This window comes from Sesamum indicum, linkage group LG2 (genome assembly GCF_026168435.1).
Source record: "Sesamum indicum cultivar Baizhima isolate 11 linkage group LG2, ASM2616843v1, whole genome shotgun sequence".
NCBI classification, from domain to species: Eukaryota; Viridiplantae; Streptophyta; class Magnoliopsida; order Lamiales; family Pedaliaceae; genus Sesamum; species Sesamum indicum.
This window is the reverse complement of record NC_142658.1, coordinates 15603340-15625110: the sequence shown is the minus strand read 5'-3', so window position 1 is coordinate 15625110 and position 21771 is coordinate 15603340. Positions and strand designations below refer to the sequence as shown.

The 21771-nt window shown below is 35.3% G+C and overlaps 3 protein-coding genes across 3 annotated transcripts; 1 reads left to right on the top strand and 2 right to left on the bottom strand.

Annotated features, from left to right (window-relative positions):
• Positions 1-41: 41 nt before the first annotated feature.
• PSRP5 (plastid-specific 50S ribosomal protein 5) lies at positions 42-1528 on the top strand. The gene is made up of 2 exons (XM_011071748.3): positions 42-195; positions 952-1528. Exons 1-2 carry the CDS (start codon positions 117-119, stop codon positions 1311-1313), a joined length of 441 nt encoding a protein of 146 aa, XP_011070050.1. The 5' UTR covers positions 42-116; the 3' UTR covers positions 1314-1528.
• Positions 1529-2390: 862 nt separating this feature from the next.
• Positions 2391-6120, bottom strand: LOC105155790 (E3 ubiquitin protein ligase RIE1). Its single transcript, XM_088877649.1, has 4 exons — positions 5459-6120; positions 3630-3749; positions 3065-3362; positions 2391-2783 (listed from the first exon to the last, which is right to left on the bottom strand). Exons 1-4 carry the CDS (start codon positions 5944-5946, stop codon positions 2622-2624), a joined length of 1068 nt encoding a protein of 355 aa, XP_088733775.1. The 5' UTR covers positions 5947-6120; the 3' UTR covers positions 2391-2621.
• A 2372-nt stretch (positions 6121-8492) lies between these two features.
• LOC105155789 (vacuolar protein sorting-associated protein 52 A) lies at positions 8493-21255 on the bottom strand. The gene is made up of 21 exons (XM_011071746.3): positions 21100-21255; positions 20762-20939; positions 20587-20669; positions 20422-20479; positions 20226-20321; positions 19750-19851; positions 19270-19353; positions 17744-17824; positions 15917-16060; positions 14892-14983; positions 14144-14225; positions 13515-13697; positions 11790-11905; positions 11631-11689; positions 11323-11423; positions 10679-10729; positions 10195-10374; positions 9955-10089; positions 9565-9639; positions 9104-9161; positions 8493-9007 (listed from the first exon to the last, which is right to left on the bottom strand). The coding sequence occupies exons 2-21, from the start codon at positions 20768-20770 to the stop codon at positions 8703-8705; spliced, it is 2094 nt and encodes a 697-aa protein (XP_011070048.1). The 5' UTR covers positions 20771-20939; positions 21100-21255; the 3' UTR covers positions 8493-8702.
• Positions 21256-21771: the final 516 nt, after the last annotated feature.

Sequence of the window (21771 nt, the reverse complement as noted above, 5' to 3'; positions counted from 1 at the left end):
AGGGGAGAAAAGTAAATATCATATTTTCCATTTTGCCACCAAACCGAAATCCTTTTAATTGAACAATAAAAGGTGCAGAAAGAGGCTTATCCAAAGTCTGAAAGCACACCGGAGAGATGGCTCTCCTCTTCACATCTGCCCTCTCCTCTCTTTCTTCACCTCCATCCTCCACGCCCGGACTCGCTGCTCCCACCTGTGAGTATAATGCTTGCCTTGTACAAATACTTATGCTACAATGTTGTACAGTTTGTAGTCTTGATTTCTGAAGATTAGCCTGTTCATTACTGTCTGAATGTGATTTTTTTTTATGTGAATTTAAGTGAAGTATCCTTTGTTTTAACTTGTAGTTGTTCTATGTTTATGGAAGTCTTTTTTTTTTTTCTTGGGATTGCAGACAACCATTTAGTTTCTTTGGTTGGCAAATTTTGACTAGAAAAACTGGAGCTTTTGTGGTATGGATTGCATTTTCTGTTCTTTTTTTATTTTGTCGTCTGGGTCTTCCGGGAATGATGAATGTGTCCGTTTATTTCTTGTTTTTGTTAGTACCCCGGTTGTCACTGTATATTTATTTTCTGCTCTGCAAATTGACCTAAAAATTTGTTTAAACTAATAAATTTTGTCAATGTGATATGCTGCCAAACCTGTTTATATCTTTTAGGATGGCCAGTCACTTATAGGTCTGTCTTTGAGGTATTTCGGCAAACATATGGTCTGCATCTTGTTATAGATATGCATTACTTGATTGTAGTATTGCAAATCTTAGGGAGATATCAGAATCATTTAAAAATAGCTTTTAGGACCTGAGTTGTTTGAGGATCAGGAGCTAAGGTTGTTGCTATGGGGACGGGAGCATATGTGGCATTGAAAATCATGATCCTCATTTGTAAAGTTTCTTATTAGCCTTAAAACTGCTGTTTCTGAGTTCTATGGCAATTGTTCTTTTGTTATTAGTCTTCAGGTTGTGCAACAAGTCAATTGCTTTGCATCCGAAATCCTTTGTTGGGGCCAGAATTCAAGCACCTTTTCTTCTCAATAATAGAGGTGCATTCATTGTTAAGGCTTCTTCAGATGTTGATGGAACAGACTCCACTACTCCGGAGTCTCCTACTCCTCCCTCAGACAGCAAGGAGGAAAGTGTACCCATTGAGAACCTGCCTTTGGAATCCAAGCTTCAGCTAAAGCTCGAGCAGAAGTTGAGAATGAAAATGGCAAAGAAGATCAGGCTAAGGAGAAAGAGGCTTGTAAGGAAGCGCCATTTAAGGAAGAAGGGACGATGGCCACCATCCAAGTTGAAAAAGAACAAGAATGTTTAGATGTTCACTCTAGATATGTTGCAGGTCCACTGCTAACTTGTTTCTGTACTGTTTATTGCAGTTCTTCTCTCGCGGCATCAAGATTTCAGTTTTGTCAATTGTAAATGCGACCTAACTGTATCAGTTTCAATTATATCTTTGGAAGTTGACTTTGGATGGAATAGGAATGTGTTTATCCACTTTAATATATAAATCTGTTCACTTCTTGTTATCAATGAATTTTTCCCTATCACAGCCATGATAAGGTTTTATATCACTTTACAGTCATTCTCTTTACCGTTTATGAATGAATTAAGGCTTCATTTTATACGAGGCACTGCTAGCGATCTTCATGCTGAATGAGCTCAAGCCCAAGCAGGAACTTGGTTCACTTGAAACAGGAGTAATTTGAAGCTTATTGGCTGTAATTGTTCATAATGGTGACTTGGGATTGTCTTCTTCATGCTACTTGAAGGAGTTGCTATTCACAGTACTGTATCATTATCTCGAGTCTAGAAGGATGTTGACCTACTTCTGCCATTTTGCAGTTGGAAGTTGGTCATCTTGGTGACATAAAAAAATGTGTTCTTCATGCTACTTAGAAAGAGGAGGACGTGGGGCTGCAACAGATGTAAACCTTGTTTTGTCCCATCCATTTTAGTCCATTCTTATCCTTCATTTAGATATTGGTGTGTGGCGCCAACACTTGACCTTGGTGCAGTATCAATAGCTACAGGCTGCTACAAGAACTTTGGATAAATGATCCTAGTTGTTGAGTGTGTTACTATGTGGTCTTTTAGACTAAGGCAACACTAGGTTGTCAATTTCCTTACCATTGCTTCAGTGTTTCCTGTTCTCTTTCTGTGAGGAAGAGAATGGTGAAGTTTCATTTATTCGTTGTTGTCATCTTTTGACTATTGATCAGACTACACTAAAGTCCACAATGGTAGGTGCTGACATTGAATTTGGCTAAGTTAATCTATTAATAAGATATAATGGAGCACAAAAGCATGCTTTAGAAGATTGGAGGAATGCCCACTTACTTTTTATAATCCCTTCTGGTGAAGAGTTGGAATCTGTCTCTGTTGGTGTCTACTATTGTACTAATGGCCAAAACAGCTCTTCCAATATTTCATAATCAAACTACATACTTGTGTACGAGTTCTTGCTATATAAAAGATAACCAAAGCAAGACTACCTCTACATTGACTGTTCAGGGAATTTGCCTTTTCTACTGTACATTAGTTGCAAGAAACTAGGAACATTTGATTCTCTGTCATTTTCTATCTTGTAAGTTGACAGGTCTGAATAAGTATTAGTTTGGATTGGTCAGACCAACGTCTCGCCTCTGTGAATGTTGAATTTGCAAAGAGGACAGGTTGCATTGATGCGGAGCCATTTAGTAATGCATTTATGGTGGAAATGGTGGTTGCAGGGAAGTGTGCACAACTCTGCTCCATCCACGTACTTGTAAAGGCATATGCAGCATTCCTGCATTGTAAAAATAGTCGCACGGCTAGTTAGAATTCGATTGCACGAAGTATAGGAAAAAGAAGAACCACGTGAATCAGCTACGTTAGCTGAACTTACAAACTTACAATAAGTTGGGACGAGTCCAAGATATTGAGATATGCAGCAATAAGAACAACAAAAAGATACGTAACATATATTAAAGGATAATATTAAGACTCAGAAGGGTTCACAAAGGCACATAGATGGACAAGGCAAATTCTCATGTTGCCAACCAGATGAGAGAAACGATAGATACTTACAGAGTCCTCCGGGTGAAGAACAAGTTCCGCTGTGTAAATACTATTGCCAGGCAGCGCTGTTAATTTAACTTCTTGCTTCTTGTCACCCTCAGATGTCCCTACAGTATTTTGCTGCCGGTATAAATACTTAGGAAGAGACCTGATATCATTTTCAGAGGCTCCATCTCCAATAGTCATTGCATAGGCAACTGTAGCTAAAATTGGGAAACAACAGAACAACAGAAGGAAAATAATACACGCCATCGCAATGCAGAAGATCATAAAAAATACGTCGAAGGCTAAAAAGACCACCGACAACCTGCAGTTTAGAGAATCCATCGCTCAGGGCTTTAATGCAATACTTCCAAGCAAATCAATAATGTATTCGCATGATAAGAACTAAGAAACTGAGCCCCTTCGAGAAAATAATACAATGGAGATGGCGACTCAGAGCAGTGGAAACACACAAACACATCAAATTTATATATGTGTGTGTGCGCGCTTTCGCGTGTACGGATATCACACACACAGATAACTTGTTACAACTATTTACATTCTTTTCCGAATGTACAGGCATAGAACATACCAGTAAAGACGGGGAGAATCCTGCAGAAGGGGCTGGCCTCCCATTACTATCCAGTAAAACCCGAAAACCCACCAGACTGATGAAACAACAGTGTTAATGGACTCCAACTTCTTGATGATGCTGACAACGACAAAGAAAAGAGAACTTTAGCAGAATCTCCAGTCGTCCAAATACTAATTTCCAATCTGCCAACATTTCAGTAACAAGAAATCCATTGAACCAACTAGCTCAGTCATGGGTTGCTATCTATAACCAAAGGATGGATAATAAGTAGAGAATATGGACCTGAATGCGTAAAAGACAACAGCTATGAATTACAAGTATGACTAGGAAACAATACTAAATTGGGTTGGTTCCTCCACTTTTTTATTAGGTGGCCTTGGCTAGTTTCAAAATGAAAAGGGGATAGAGATGTAATAAAAAGACAGGTGATGACAGCTATGCACCTATATGCTACGAATTAACCAAGCAATCATTTCATTGCAAAAGGGCTAACCACAAACTCAGCTCATATGATTCGTGTTGTTTCACATTGCAAATAATCATATCCTCTTTTATTTTCATGATACGAAAGAATCTCCATTTCCATGAATAGATCTTGATGTGCCTCATTAATAGACGAATGTGCACATAAGTACAAAACTACATTCATTCATGAGAAAAGATTGAAAAACAGTGGTTGCTTCGAATATTATTGCTGAAAATTGCACACTGATACATATCAGAACTTGCATAAAAACCATAAAAGTTAGTGAAGTCATGAATATGTTTCCACTGATAAGTTCTTATAAAATGTATATGATTGTATTTATTATTAACACCCAGAAACTAATTCCTCTAACAACATAACTTTCATTTCATTCTGATTTCTGAGGGACCTCCTACTCAAGATTTATCATTGAAATTAGCTTAATCAATTTCAGAAATTGGTCGTATCAGCTGGCCTGGTGATATGATCATGTTCATACTGTAATCCTTCTCATCTGCCTCGTACACATCTTAAAATTCTCATCTGAAGCAAGCCCTCAACCTAGACTTTTCTTAGTAGCTTATCATTCAACCTCATGTAAACTCTATTTCAATTGTCCAGCCACTGTACCTGGGTGCTACATGCATTCGGTTCTACTACCTTCAAAAACTTCCTTCTAGTTTTCATAGTCCAGTGTAGGAATAGTACACTTTATACTCTTATCCAGTAACAAGATACATGTGAAGAAGAAACACTTTATCGGATCTAAAGGATACATCTACCATCCTACTGTTTGATCACAACCACTGGTATAAGTCGGTCTCGAACATCTCAACAGCCACTATTTTTTCATTCGCACATCCACATAAATGAAAACCATTATTAATTACTACGAGAGTTCAAATATTACAAGAAAGAAATCTAATTAAACGGTTAGCAGAAACAAAGAGGAGTATGTCCACAAAACTGCAGCAACAAATACTTTGAGAAGTTCAATCTCAAATGTAAACAAGCAATGACACCCTATCCACCAACATTCCACAAAAATAAATAAATAAATGAACAAATAAATACTACTATATGAATAGGCTCCACACTATTTTTCTTCAATCTTTCAGAACCCAATCCTTAAATGAATAGACAGAACTTAAACTAGCATACAGTATACAAGTCAACACTTGAAATGTTTCTCTATCTGTCATTTTCTGCCTTGCAACATGGACAGCAGTACTAACAAACACTTATAAACAAAAATCAGAACTAACCCACAAACATCCAAAACAAAACAAAACAAAAACACAGTTCCTCATCTCAAACTCAAAGCTTGAACACATAAATCCAAGATTAATCCAAAAATTACCTGTTGTGACAGAGAGCAGAAAAAGAGAACACCCTACAAAAAAGAAAATCAGAACCCCCATCAACATCATCATCAAGACTCTGTCTTTCGCATTCATCCCACACAAATCCCACATGCAGAAGGCACTGCAAAGCATAACCAGAAACCCACAGCCTCAAAGGGGTGGAGGGCCGTTCGTGGACAGTGGCCAAAAGCACAAAAACAGACACCACAACAAAAGCCAAGTTCCATATCATGTCAAGAAACAAAAAGGGTCTCGAGTAGCCGCAGTCTCCAGTCAGTGGAGCAGCTGTACCATCAGCATCCTCCTCCTCCTCCTCGTTATCATCGCTATTATTGTAATTTTCTGGTTCATCACCTATCAAGATTCTGTGCTGGTCAGGGTTGGTGGATATTCTGGTAAAAGGGTGTGAAAAGGAGGTGGCCACGGAGTTGCTGGTGCCCACATCGTCGCTGCCGAGTAAAGGTCGCGGGTATTCTTGCTCCATCACTTAAACAAGGAAAAAAGATAAGAAAAAAACAGCTCTTTTTTTAGCGTTGAATTGGGGTGGAGGAGTTGAGCTGAGGAATGTGGGCTAAGAGTGAAGACTGGTGGAGGAACTTATGGGGGAGGGGAGAGGAGGAAACTTGGAAATGGCTGTAGTTTGGTGGGGGCCGAGGGGGTGGGGGTGGGGGTGGGGGGGGTAGGGTGGGTGATGAAAATGTTGTCTAAATGTCCACTCATACAACACAAATGGTTTGACTAAAAGACAAGTAGACATCCTAAATCCTCGTACAAATACAGTTTTGCAAGAATGGAGAGAAAAGAAAAAAAAAGGGAAATAAAAATGAAAAAATTCCTTTTTTTCATCATTTTCTTGAGATTGGATTCTTTTATAAATTTGATTTGACTGTTTAGTTAAGGTGTTAAATATGTAATAAATAAAGGTTTGAATATATAAATATAAAGGGAGATTTCATAATATTACACATTTTATATATAAAAAAAAATATATGGTAGGATGTATTTAATGAAATAAGGATGTTAGTTCAAAAGCAACTACTTTCCACCACAATAGAAAAAAACAATGGAAGCAAAAGGGATAGAAAGATGCCTTTGATAGAGTTAGAAGTGGTAAAGCTCACAACCACACAATTTCAATGGATTATGATCCTCATCGACTCCAAGTTTTTACAATGTACATGCTATTATTCATTTGTTATTTTTAAGGGATAGTTGATTCCCGTTCTTTAAGATTTGATGTAATTATTTTATTAAATTTTATGTAATTTAAAAAATTACATCTAATATTTCTGACGTTTGTCTATCGAATAAATTCCTACATTAATTAAAAAAATTTTAAATTTGTTGATATTAGAAAAAAATTTGAATGAAAACATGTATATCTAGCCCCGATTGACTTATTACTTACTTATTACAAGTCAAACAAATTTTTTTTAACCAAAATTCACTTATAAGGATAAAAAAACATACATTCTTACACGCATTAGCTAGCGAAAATGTATAACGGTAGTATAATTAGAAAAAAAAATATTTATTATTTTTTTTTGTTATCGTTGATATGATTTTTGTTGTAAAAATAAACAAATAAATAAAAAGTCGTGTTTTAGTCTTTCTTTTCTCGACTATTTTAAGACAGTTCATAATAGAAGTTGTATTTGATTATGTCTCTAGTTATAGGAGAGTTTTTTTTTTTTTTTTTCAACGTCTTTTTTTTTGAAATTATGGAAAAATCTACTAAAGTTGAAGTTGGGGAATGGTAGTGATTGTACTTTTTGAAAAATAGATCGTTCAGCGTCAAAGAAAAATCCCATTTATAGACTATGTACCAAATAATCAAAACATCTCATTAACAATTATTACTATTTATTTAACAAAATGTGCCAAATTACGTATTGAAAATTAAAATGGCCCGTTACGATGTTTAATGAATTCAGGCCCAAAACAAAGGGCCCAATGTATCTTTTATAATTATTCACAAATTTATGTCTATTTAACCAACCAAGTATTAAATAAAATATAATTATGGTAAATTACAACGAATTTTTTTAAGTTTTGGTGTAAGTAGGAATACCCTATTATTATTTAAAAAATTATAAATACACTCATAATGTATGAAAAAATTATATAATTCTTAAATAAAGATTTGGAATTGTCAATGATGTCCTTGTTGTACTTTTTTAAAAAAAATAAAATATAAAAATATGGGACGATGTGGATGAAAAAATTTAAAAAAAATATATCCACTAAGTCTATAAAAATTTTAAAAAATAAATAGAATTATTATTTATAGTTCAAAAGAATATACTTTTTGTAAATTCACTACAAAAAATGAACGATTGAGCTAATTATTAAACGATAATTGGAATCAAGAGAGTATTGATGATTTGAAAGTTAACTTGCCATTTTAATTTATGGGGCATGTTGGGTGACAAAGAATCAGGATGGTCAAGTGGATTCTTCTAAGTATTTGAGGGTATGATGCGGTCAGGAGTGAGTATCTACAAGTTGTTGATATGCATGTCCAATTCCATATGTCTATCTACCATTTGGGCTGGGTTGATTCATGTAATCGGATTAGGGGCGGAGAGGAGGTTGAGAAGAGGACGTAGTGAGGAGAGATACAGGATGGAGATGGATATGGACAGCTCAAGTATATTTAGAGACTCATCAAATTACTTGTCATCTCTCAAACAGGTTGCTGCCTCTGCCAAATGCAATTCAAAGAAAACCTTGGAAGAAGCAAATGTGAAATTTTATCAAAGTCCACAAGGTATTTCCAAAAATATATGGAAAGTTGGGATTGTCTCCAAGACCAGTGCATTCTGTAGTGGCTGTTCCTCTACATACAACACATAAAGTTGAATTTATGAGGTTAACCTAAGACAACCAAATTTTTATACAGACTACCGTGCTAGAAATGTAGAATTCTCATCAACATCTTCCAATTGCAAAACACTTAAATAACTGTTGCAAATAACAGAATTAATTTGAAATCTCATCCTACCTTTCTAACTTCCCCATAAATAGTCCTTGATAATAATGAAAGTAGATTAAATATTCCTCTCTATAATGAGTTTAGAAACAGGTGTTGCAAGCAAAGCAACAATGCCTACACGGTTCGGATGTTTGGAACCTGAGAGAAAAACATTAGAGTGCATGCACGGTGATAATGCCAAATACACATCTTATTTAACCATACATATTGAAAGGAACTTCTCTATAGATGCCAACACTTAACTATTAAAAGGTCCTCGAGTATTTCCTAATTTCATACATTATTGAAGAAATGGAAACCAAATCCTTGTTCAAAGCAGACCCTCCAGCAATTCTCTTCATGCAATCTGAAAGTCTGGTATAATAAAGCAATAGCTGAGTCAATGCAGCTCTCAAGATTTCCATACCACAGAGGAAGTTACTAAACGAAGTGATGACATCATTGTGCATCAGCTCTATGGCAGCTTTCCATCTGCTGGCAAAATCTTTGACAATAGGCTCAACTTCAGTCACAGTGAGTGGACGCTCAGAACTAGAACTTGGGTCCTCAGCTAACAAAACAAGGAAAAAATTCAAAAGGTTGCTTGAGAAAAACATAAACATAAATTTACAGATGAGTGAAATTTAAAAATATGCGGCACACTTACAGGCTCTAGTCTTTACAAACTTGATTAGATCACTGAAGTGTTCCACAAGAAGTTCTTCCTGCATTAAAAATTCATCACCCATAAATCCAACAGAGTTTACATGATGCCACTTAAGGTTAGCTTATAACATTATCCAAGCCTCGAGCGGCCAATATTTTCCTAGCAAAGAGAGCACTTGCATTAGCTCCATTACCCATCAGGAAATTTAAGGAACACATTTTGCTCAATGTCATGCTACTCATCCAAATGGAGAACTCTTTAAACTAGAACAAAGATTTTGAACCTTGGTATTATCAACCAAAAAGAGAAGAATAACAATAATGGTGTTCCTCGGACAAAACGAACATTATTCACAGGAGATAACTGAACAGCAGAATAATGGACTGAAACTGTCCAACTATAATTTGATAAAAAGGACTTATTTCAGCTCAAGTAGGCTTAAGAAGATCCGTCACAGTTACCACATAAATGGTTGTATTGCTTTTCAGCAACTCTTCAAAGTGTTGTTGGATTTTCCCCCCCTCAGAACCAGCTTCCTGAAACATGCATGAAGCACAAAAAGGATGCAGGCTATTATACACAAAAAAATATATGAAGTCGTCTATGTATTTGACAAGTTTGCATGTGCATACAAATCTATGATTTATATCTAGTGATGAGGCCAAAATCTTAATTTCCATTTCTTTTTTTTTTTTAATTACAGCAGCCCATGTTACAGCTCCCATTCTCCACCATCTATGTGCACAGACATGCCTCCTTTATCAGTGTGCTTAAGATGCAGCTCAATCAGCTAAAAAATCCATGATTCACTTCATCTTTTGCATCCTATTTTAATTGAGTACCGGAATTACCTTTAATACAGCAATTGTCATGTCATAGTTATTTATCAAAAATACTGTCTGCAACTTTTGTTTCTGGAACAATTTGGCAAGCTTGACAAGCAAATCATCTACAGCCATTCGCAATCTTTCCAAGTTGAGTTCAAGCTGTGAAACGTAGTTACATCATCATTAACAATGATGATGCAAGTCTAATCATCAACGTAACAGTTAGCAAGGACACAAAGCTAAGAGCTATATTGTATCTCTAACCTGACCATCTCCATAATCAACATTAAGCTGAATCAGAGAAGCTGTAAATTCAGCATAGCGCCTCATGACATAATGTGGATGTACATCATCTTCCCACAAAGTCCGGACATTGGCATTTCGCAGGCTGTTGAGGTGCATGTCAAATACCATCTTAAACCGTGGCCATAAAGAAATGTTTACCTGCACAGATTCATTAGACAATGTGTTGATATATTTATGCCAAATGATTATTCCAAGTTATGCACCAAGATAAAATCATATTCAGCGTCTACACAAAAGACCTCAAAGCAATTAAAAATTTAAAATTGATTTTTTAGAATAAGAAACATTTACATGGAGTTAAAGATGAGCTTAAAGGTTCAAATCATGCCCTAAAGCCATTCGTGTGTATAAACACAAAACCACGCATGCAGGGAGAACCACAGGCAGAAATCCATTATGCAGGTGTTGTGCCACATATGCACTTAGTAAAGATTATACATACCTTATCCAAGTACGAATCTAGACATGGTATTCGACGCCGAGACATTATAAGCTGCGAAAAACATAAATAAGAAACTCAAAAGGCCAAAACTACAAACAGAATCAAAATAAAGATTGACCATGCAAGTATACATAATATGCATACAGATGAGGTATTAAGGATAGAACTTGAAAACCGTATTCAGATGCATAAATGCCATACTTTTGTATGAGGCTTTATAAAGCATTCACCCCCTAAGTAGTATCTGCAAATTGGGAGAGAGCGAGAGAGAGAGCTACCTAACTTCACTCAAGTCCAGACACTTAACAGGCGTTAAATAACATGCTAAACCAAAAAAAAAAAAAATAAAAAGTAACAAGAAAAACTTGCAAAATATTTGGCTTGGTCTTGAGAATCTAATGATTAATGATAAGTACTAGATCCATCATTATCAGCAACAATTGCCGTCATTTAAGGAAAATAAATACTTAGCAAACCCAAAATTTTGCTTGTGAAAGAAAAATGAAACTTGACTTCATACAGATCGATAGGAATTATAGCAGGAAGGATTGGCATAGACTGAATTTAAATAATACGGCTACGATCATTTGTTTGGGAATGAAATTCAAATTAACACAGCCACTGTTATCTGTTCATCATGTTACCTGGTGCTGATATATAATGCGAATCATGAGCATCAGACCTATTGCATCAAAACAATTTGGAAGAATTGTATTTAGATGCTCGTCAACTACTGAAAAGGGACCTGACAATTCAGCAAATGAAGTGTTTCAATATCATTATCATGGATCACTTAATTTGTGTATCATTAGAAACAAATATGTGCTCTGGGAAAGAGATTGATGCTGTCAAGAGGAAAAGGTTCATTGTCGTCACTCATCAAGATATCCAATATCATCTTATGGACAGCAGTTATTGGTAAACTTAAAGATTTAAGATCAGTTGCAGATACCTGCAAATATGTCATAAAACATAGACTGTTCTCCAAAAAATTCATCGCAGAAAAGATATCTGAAAATAAATACCATGTAAGATCAAGATATTGAAGAGAATACATACTGTTACAAAAAGTTAAACACTACTATAATTCAACAAAAGGAGTTTGATATACTCTGAGGCAGCAGTATCCATTAGCAGCTTGTGCAAGCTCCTGAAAAGGACTTCATAAGGATACTTTTTAGAGTTGGCTTCAGCTATATGTGGAATCAATGCAGACTCATCAATTTCCTGCAGACAAATAAGAGAACAGTCAAATTACTTAATTCTGTGGAAAGCCGGATGAGAATAAACTATTCCTAGTCAAAATTATAAAATCAGCTTCTCTCATTATAGACAGAGGTTGATTATGATAACATAAAACAACACTGGTGCCATGAAATAAGGGGTGAAGCCTTAAACAATAAGAGGCGATCTACTGAGTTTCACATTAAAGAGATCATTTTCTATTATGTTTCCTCCCACTGGTGTCAACAAAATTGCGGTCCAAACCTTTTTCTGTTTCCTACTGGCTTTCACCTTTTGCAGTCCATTTCTGCCCCAGTTGATTCTTAGCTCAGGTTATAGTGCACCATGCAGATTAAGTTAAATGCAAAAGGATGTGTAAAATGATAATAAACAATGTGCTATTTGTCGCCAATGGTTTTGCCTTGCATACTTTTTCCCTTGGGTAGAACTGGGTCTAAATTGCCACATTCAATATAAAGAAGCATTTGCTTGACTAGAAAAGTAAAAGGAATCAAGATGGATGCCATCACTGCCCAGACAGGACATTTCCCATTCAACAAATGTTTCCATATAGCCTGAGATATATCATTTGTGACATCCCTATAATTGAAATTCATATTTGTTCCCATATGAGGAAATGAGATGAGTCGTGGAACATAAACAATAAAAGCCTGAAATTAACAGTGCATTTAATCATGAGCAATCATAGAACTCAAGGGACCTAGAATAAGATAACATGAAACAGTCACCATAGCATCTCAAATTTGGATATCTATTAAATGTATTCCAAATCCTGAGCAGCACTCTAGCAGGTATGATGGAGCAGTCGCAAATTAATCTGTAAGACATCTCTTATAAAGACCTCAATAAGGACATTGAAGCAGACATCCTAGATATCGCGAGAAATTTATGAGGAATGTTTACTCCCTATAGTTCCATATTGATGGAGTACACTAAACTATCCAAATCGAATGTGGTTTATGTTTATGACCGGAAGCAATAATATGTGTGTTAAAACTAATTCAAATGTAAGTCGGAAAATTAAAAAGAAAATGCGGAGGTCTTTTATACTCATGCACATCGAAAAGCATCCCCAAGAAAATAACCGAATAAAGATAAAAGAGAACATGGATTTGTGTTTTCTTCAGTTACTGGCAAGAAAGATAACAAAGAGGAAAATTGGAAAAAAGAAAGAGCTGCAGATATTAAAGGAGGAAAGTTGGAAAAAAGAAAGAGCTGCAGATATTAAAAGAAAAAATACACCAAGGTCAACTCTGACAAGGTAATGAATTACGTTGGATAACTGCATCTACACGCCTTTACTTATCGACTAACCAACCCCTGCCTTTCAAAAAATTAGGCATAAGTTCACCATCATTTATAGCCACCCCTGCTTTTTGGAAAATTATACAACATCAACATCATTACACAAACTACCCCTGCTTTAGGTGCCAGGGTGGTTTCCATAATAACACAAAACACAGGGGTGGTTTGTGTGAATAGACCATAAATTAGGTGTAAAAATGTAATTATCCCTTAGTTTAATAAAACATGTTGCTATACATTGAAAACTACTAGTTAGAATAATGTGCTACATTAAGTAGATGCACACCTTGAGAATGTTTATTCTTTCTCCCAAAGCAAAAACTGCAGAACGGTTTTTCAAAGGTTCCCTTCCTCTCGAGAAAAGACTAGTGCTTCTGGTGTCAATACCAATCAAATCACTGGATGTTGCAATATCTAGTTGCAACTTCTCTAGGGCTTGAATATAAGCTCGGATTTTTGTACTTAGAACCTGCAAAAAAAGTAGCAACTGAATGTATGAGAATAAGGTCTCACACAGAGGAGGCTAACTACCATAAGAGAAAAGAAAAAAGTGCTGATGAGCCTTTCAAGACATTAGTAAAGAAAGATCCAACAACTGCCAAAGAAGGCCAAGATCCGGTAAGAAAATTAATAATATATGTGGCACATCAGTCCTAGTTGATATAAGATAGATTAATGAAGAATTGCAAATCCCTTAAACCGTGCATCTTAAGGTTTTGCAGAGCCAGTTAACAATTCTTCAGATTTTTTCTATACTTCAAAATCTATTTGCATGCTGTTATGGTAGCAAGCAACACAAGCAGTTAGAAGAGCCACATAGTCACCTTCTACCAATGATAATTGAAAAATACAGCAGAGCTTAAAACTGAAGTGCGAAAAATGAAGACACAAGGTAATTGCTATAATGCATTTTACCTTGTTCATGGTGTCAATATATGCAGCACGAACCTCAAGATATACCTCTTTCCCCTGCTCCTTAAGAAACAAAATCACATATCTGCACGTGCAACAAAATATATGAAAAGTGTTATATCTGATGTACTATTTACAGAAACCACAAAGTCAGGCCTGTGTTAACGATATATTTGCACATTGAGCACAACAGTGTTACTAGCCAATAAGAAGACAATGAAGCACTTTATCCACCCAACCAACCATGCAACACCTTTTAATATTTTTCAAGTGCAAGATAAAATTCTCATGTGCTCAGGAAATAAAGATTCGTGAAATTGCTAGGCAACTGATTTCTTTTCAAGGAGATGGTAAGACATTATTCTGGATCCATCTTCTCCACAGACAAAGAATTTGTTGTCAAAATATAAATTATGATGTTGACGTAGGAAACATTGCGTTTACAATCTGCACATAGCTAATGTAATACCTCATCCATGAGGTAATGTGGAGAGTTTATTTGACAGGGCCTAGCCCCCAATCTAATCGCATCTAATTTAAGTCAACCATTATAACACCTATATCACACCTTCAACAATCAACCTGGTAAAGAGAAAGATTATAGATAGACACACACACATGCACGTATATAAGCACAGCAAAACAATAGCAAAACGTTTCTATCTGGTTAAGCAATAACTTCAGGATAAATAATTCTAATATCTCATCATGCATAGAAGCATTTCTCAAAATTCTATGTAATAAAACTTACTTGTATTTAAGAAGAACACTTTGTTGAAGGATCTGGACATTTGTCTTGGGTTTCCTTAATGCATTAAGTTTTTGAACAATGAAGTCAAATACCTATCACAAGGGGCACAAAAGAAAAATGATTAAGTAGATGTATATATCAAAGAATTACCTAACTTTCAAGCAATTAATCATACAATGGCTAATCCTAACAGCATGATATATTTACAGAAAGATCAAATTGCAATGACTTTGCCGCAAAATGGACATGATGCAGAAGACATAATCAGCATAAATCTTTGAAAGGCTTCTAAATTCCCTGTATAGAAAGTCATAATGATGTTTCCATGGGCATATTCATCTAGAAAAAAAAGAAAAGGTCGTAAACTCATAATGTTAATATTTAAGCTGGCAGCAAAACATGCACTCTTCCAGTAATATTTGTCTTTGCCAATCCACGGATGACACTTCATTTCTGTCTGTATAAAATTTCCTCAGGCTGGTTTGTCCCTTATAACAGTGTAAAATACACCATAAGCACAGCAGGACACCAACCCCCAGCATAAAATACATGCCTACTTCCTTTAGAACTGTATGCTTGTCTTCCTGTAACAAAGACGAACACACAGTTCCAAAGGAAGACAAGTTTGGAAGAAAAGGTGCTGCATGAGGAAGCATACAAATTAATCACACACAGGAAATTCCCATGATATAGAACTCCAGGTAAAAATGCCACAAACTTCTGAAAATTCATCAGAGTTGGTAGTGTATTTATTCCATGATATAGAACTCCAAAATGCAACAAACTTCTGAAAACTCACCAGAGTTGGTAGGGTATTGATCATACTTAAGACCAACTGACATATAGTATCTTACTGCATTTTAGCCTCTCCAATATCTTAACATTCTTGGCAATCAGCACAACCAGGAAGAACAGACAAACTTAGAGTAGAATGCATGATAACTATCCAGAATACAAGTAAGAAATGAATGCTACCTAGATCAATTCCCCTTTCCAAAGTTGATGTTGTTTAATTTTGTACATACCTTTGAAACTGCTTTTTGACGAAGCTTTTCAAGTTCGGGCTGAACATCATTTAAGGCTTGGGAAGTCTTCACCATGGTATCAGTTTCAACGAACTTCAGCTTTTTACTGAGAATCTCAAGGGTTCTCATGTATTCCTCATTCACCTGAAGATATTTAACAAAATACTAGCTCACTAACCATGACATAATGCAATAAGGTAATTTAGTAAACCATCCAGCACCATTGGCCACAGGTTGAGAATTAAAATATATGGAGAAAAGCCCAATGTAATATATATTAGTATCATGATTTCCAACCACAGTAAGATGATGTGCCTAGAATTATGGTATAAGTTACAGAAACAAAGCATATCAACAAAACAGATATAGAACTAAAACATTCTAAGTCTTAAAGAAACAGACACAGCTTCAAGCATTAGAGAATAAAGCCCTAAGCATAAGATAGGAAGGGCTGGCTCAAGAACCATGCATGAGATTTTCATCTCACACACCTCCTTTCTGGAAAAGTTTAGGATTGTATTCATCTGGAAGTCCATATAACAACATGCAGGCCAAATTAACTTTATTCATGTCTGGCTTATTTTGTCATTGGTTTATTTGAGTTCTATTGAGGACCATTAGTGAAGTTTTTGCCGATTTTCGAGTTATTATGAGATTTGAGCAAATTCAGGTAAGTTGATTCTTACCTCTCTCTACTTCTATTCCAGAGAGCAATTTATATATCTCATTGTTTCAAGGATTCATTGTCATTAAATCAGAGGTTTCAGATTTCTAATAAAACTTTATATTTAAGGACAATCAGTTCTTTCAGAAAAATAGGGTAAAGAATCTTTGTCATGTGTGCAAATTGTATTTTTGAATTGATTTGCAATTACATGGACATATATGTTCTCTTTTTGAGCTCTCAAATTTGCCAATGATGTCTTTGGGCCTCTATGTAATTGTTGGCTAGGGAACAAGTTCCGACCATTGTATTGGATCCAGCAGGAATAGAACCGGAATATTGATTGATTGATATACCATGGATAGCCAGTTAGTGGACCTTTCTGCCATAGGATATAATAATTGGCCATAGTATATTGCCTACAAGCTAAATAATTATTCGATTCATGGATTTGGATAAATGAAAGCTATTGAACTCAATGTTCTTTGATCGCTGATAAGTATCTCATGTTACATGTATTATTGTACTGGTTTTTGGATGATCCTTGATCCAATAGGGAATCCTTAAATCACTTATTGATTATGCAACTCATCCCTTGTTTGTATTTTTCAGGTACTTGTAGTTTCCTTCGAGATGCACAATTTTGAATAAGTGAGTTAATTCAGCTCTAAAGGTGGATTGAACAAGACAAGGCATCTACTATTGTTTCTATTTCATTGACTAGATTGATGACCTAGAACATTATTGATGGTTGTATGGAATTTTCAAAACTAATTTTCAACATTTTCAGATGCTTTACGCCATGAAAGTTTTGCTAGAAGCCTTACATTTTATCACTTCCTCCTCTTGAGAACACCAGGGTATTATTTGCGATTCATTTATTTGTCCCATCCTGGTCCCAACTATTGGTGGCTTGACCAGGTCATTTCTAATTTGAGGTGTGATGTTTTAATGGCCTTATATAAGTAAAAGAACACATTACATGCTTCATCAAGAACAAAAATCAAAGATGGAAAACATTAAAGATATAAGGAAAAGATCTAAATGTTGCAACCAAAAAGTTTCAAGTCAAGTGCAGAATATATTTTGATTTTTAGAAATGAAATATCAAAAGAGTAAGAGAAGAGGGTGGTAGGAACCACACCAACAAAAGCCTGAAGTACCTCTCCATCAACTATTATGTCTACCATTCTTGGTGGGATGATGATATCCTCAACAAACTTAGCCAATTTTGACTCTGCTGCCTGTACATTAACAAGTGCTTATCATGGCTTCAGATATAACGGGCATAACACGGAAGCTATTTGAAACATCACAAAAGCTTGTGAAAACAATTTGCACAACCGTACAGAGAAATAATCTCTTTATAACAACAAATCAAGCACAAAGTTACTGCATTTGCAGTCTTGTATCCACATGGATAGTTGTGTAAAGCATGCAAAAAGCGGTCCGGATATCTGCATATCCAGGACTGGATGGTTTAAGGGACTTCAGCCCAAAATTTTCTAGAATGCCAAACTTTAGGACCTGTTTTACTAGCTTCCCCCTTCTGAATCACTTTTTCTCAAATTCAATTGTCTTTAGAATGTCAACCAAATAGGTTAACAACTCTAGTACTTCAAACATGTGATCCAAAAAGGGTTGCTCATTGGAAAACTCAAAACAAAAATATCAGAGAAGAAACAATACCAAATGAATAAATTAAAGTTGCTTCTTTCTAATCTTTTGTTGCTCTTTCACTTTATTTCTCTCTTCAAGTTCATATGCATAGGCATGATTTGGAAGACGGAAGCTCAGTTCTTCACATAAGAATCTCTCAACTGAGAGAAGAAAACTTGTTTCTCACTCAGGACTGGTACCATAGATAATAGAGTTTGAGATGCATGATATAGACGAAAACAATGACACAGACCTAAGGAGAAGCATAACAATCAGCTGTAGCAAGAAAAAGGTACTACTGAATGACCACTTCATCTAAAAGGTTAACTATTAGAGACCAAAGTGGTCTAAGATTTAATAACTCCAACATGCCTCCATACATGAACACGGTACCCTTTTCCAAAAACTTAACATAAAGACATTAAATTCTTTTAAATGAATGGGTGGCAGCAAGTTAGAATACCAGGACTTCAACTCAGGCTTGACTGCAATACCATAATAATGATCTAAAAGCTTATACTATTAGAAATTTCTCACGTAATATTTAATAACTACACATATTAGATGTTTTAATGCCAATTTGTATTGTCCCCTGCCAAAATAGAAATACCAAGCAAGCAAAGGAAGGTCACCGAGATATAGCAAGCAAGAAAGGACCTAAAGTCTTATTGTGAGTATTTAAACAAACATTGTCAACATAAGTTAGACAGAAGATGCACACTGCAGACTGAAATTACCTGACCAACTATGATTTAGTTGTAGGTTACGGGAAATTCTCATTTTGCTATCCAGGAAACTTTGTTTTATTATCGGATGGACATTCATAATTCTTTTGACGTGCACAATAAGATACTGCTTCTTTACATTACATTGAAAAGGATAGACAAACAAGCAAAATGATGGCATGGAAAAATTACCAACTAAGCAAACTTAGAAAAGAAAGAAATTTTCACCATAATAGGCCCTAGGACATACTTATTTGTCCAACAATTGCACTGAAATTTTAAAGAGGTATGACGAACAACATTACCTTACGATTCTTCAGCTTGAGCCCCATATCCATAGATTTTTCTTGAAGAACCTTTATATCTGAACTTATTGAACCTATCTCAGCCTACCAAATTATAGGAAATTAGTGTATGATCTTTGTGGTGCAACTTGTAGAGAGATTGATAGAGGATTGACAAATTATTGACTAGAGGTTATTTATTAAAGTAAGAAACACAATGATCGGCAGTATAACAAGGAGGTTTATTCAGAACTTTGCACAAAATAAGTCATAAAAAATGCAGCAACTTAACTTATTTGCATAATTCCGAAAAGTTGACCAAGAGAACAGATGGTTCTCCTTAATCCCAATTTAATCCTTGTTTACTCCTACTTTAAATGTTTTCAAGTGTTTTTATCTAGTGCCATACCTAGCATGTGAAATTTGTGTGCCTGATGCCCAAGTAACACTTTCAGTAAAATGAGAAGCAACTGAACGGTAATAAAGTATATGATGTGATACCTGAAATCCACTTAGAAGCTTTTCCATTTGCGCCAGGATGGTGTCACAATCATGAATTTGATCATGAAGTGAGACTAGATTGTCGCTTTCTTTAATGTAATCCTGACTTGAACAAAAAGGGAAAAGGAGTTGCACAAGTGAGCATAGCTCAAATGAATTACAAAACTTAAGACATAGTCATTCTAGATGCATGGATATATTAGTTCAAGCAGATGCTAACCACCAAAACTTCCGTCATTATCGAGTGACCTTTGGCATGTCTAAATTCTAATGGAACTTGTGTTTGTTACAAACTATTCTCCCTTTAGAGCTCTGATAGTTATAATCATGTAAAAAATCTATTAAAGGACGATACATTCCGGGATGGATTAACCAACAGCACAAGAAACTGTTGAAACAAAAAAACATATCGCAGGAAACAAGATCAATATCAATGCCTAGATGAAAACAAAGGAACTAGTGTATTCAATCAGAACCTCAATAGAGTCGAGTTCAATTTGCCTTAGATTATTCTCGACATCCTTGGTGTAGTCCCGCAATTTTGTACCTTTAGACAGTATGATAGCAACTACCTACAAGGGAAACCACAGAAAACCCATGAACGAATAAAAAGATGCAGCAAATTATGGATATTATCAACAAACAGAGCGCAAAAACCTGTTCTACACGTACATCATCAGTTTTATAATCTTGAAGCTCTTGCTCTAGTCCCTCCAGTGAGACATCATCGCTGACAGAAAAATGAGAGGGCACACCACATATTCAAGAAATCGTAAAACTTATGCCTTGAACATGTATACGACCTACAAAATAGTATCTGGAGAAATTACGATCTACCTAGCTGCATCATCTTCAACAGTCAATTCTCCAACAACGGCTCCCAAATCTAAAACAGGTGTCGGACCATCATTTGCCTCAACCTATCCATATAATGCCGCAGTAAAAATATCATAAATATTGAGTAGATCGAATTAAACTTTAAGCGAGAAGTTGTTGATTGATTGGTAGTTACCTCAGTCATCTTCTTTGAAACTTGTTGCGGCCCGACAAACAACACAAGGAGAAATACAAGTCGGAGAGAGTAATGCTAACGGAGTGATCTCAGATCAGATCATCAGGTTTTGGCTTAATAGCTCGTCGTTCTCCTTCGCCAACGAATGGCACAGATGTTGGAGTATCAAGTGCAATACCTACTTGAGAGATGGGATACTGTCGGTAGAATTCATGGGATTTTGTAACTTTTAACTACAATGTAAAGGGGAAAATCACAATACCAACCAAAATTACAAAACACTATATAGCGATTTCTTTCGTCGAGATGTAGATACACAATCAAGAAAATAAACATACCTGGTGGAGAGTAAGGATATTGAACGAGATGACAGACTACTTTGAGCAACAAAGGCCACAGTACTCACAGTAATATCTCCTGATGTCCCTGAAAGTGAAAATCCCTCGTGCTTTCTCCACTTCAATTTCCAATCTTTACACGGATTTTTTGCAAAAACTCCTATTATTAGAGAAGTATTTTATGTTGAAAAAGTTGGAAGATATAATAAAATTAAAAAGGAATAATTACAATTCATTTACCTTAATTTTTATTTAATTACACGTAAACTATTTTTTATTTGAAAAATTATATCTAACACCCTTGAGATTTACTTCTATCTAACAAATAAGTCCATCCATTAGTTAAAATTTATCAAATTTGTTAATATCATCAAACCACATGAGGTTTACGTGTAATTATATCAAACCACGTGGAATGAGAGTGTAATTATCCCAATTAAAAATGGGTCGCATTTGTAAAATAAGTGAAAAGTATATAAAAGTAAATTTGAATAGTGTTTGAAAAAAAATATACTTTTAAATAAACTTAACTGATTAAAGATTATTTTAACTATGTTTTATACTGTTTTACACTAATAAATTTTATTTCGATTAATATATTTATACTGATTTCTTTAAAAATTAATTTTTAAAAAATATGTTCAGTTTAATAATACTCCCACTAAATAATAT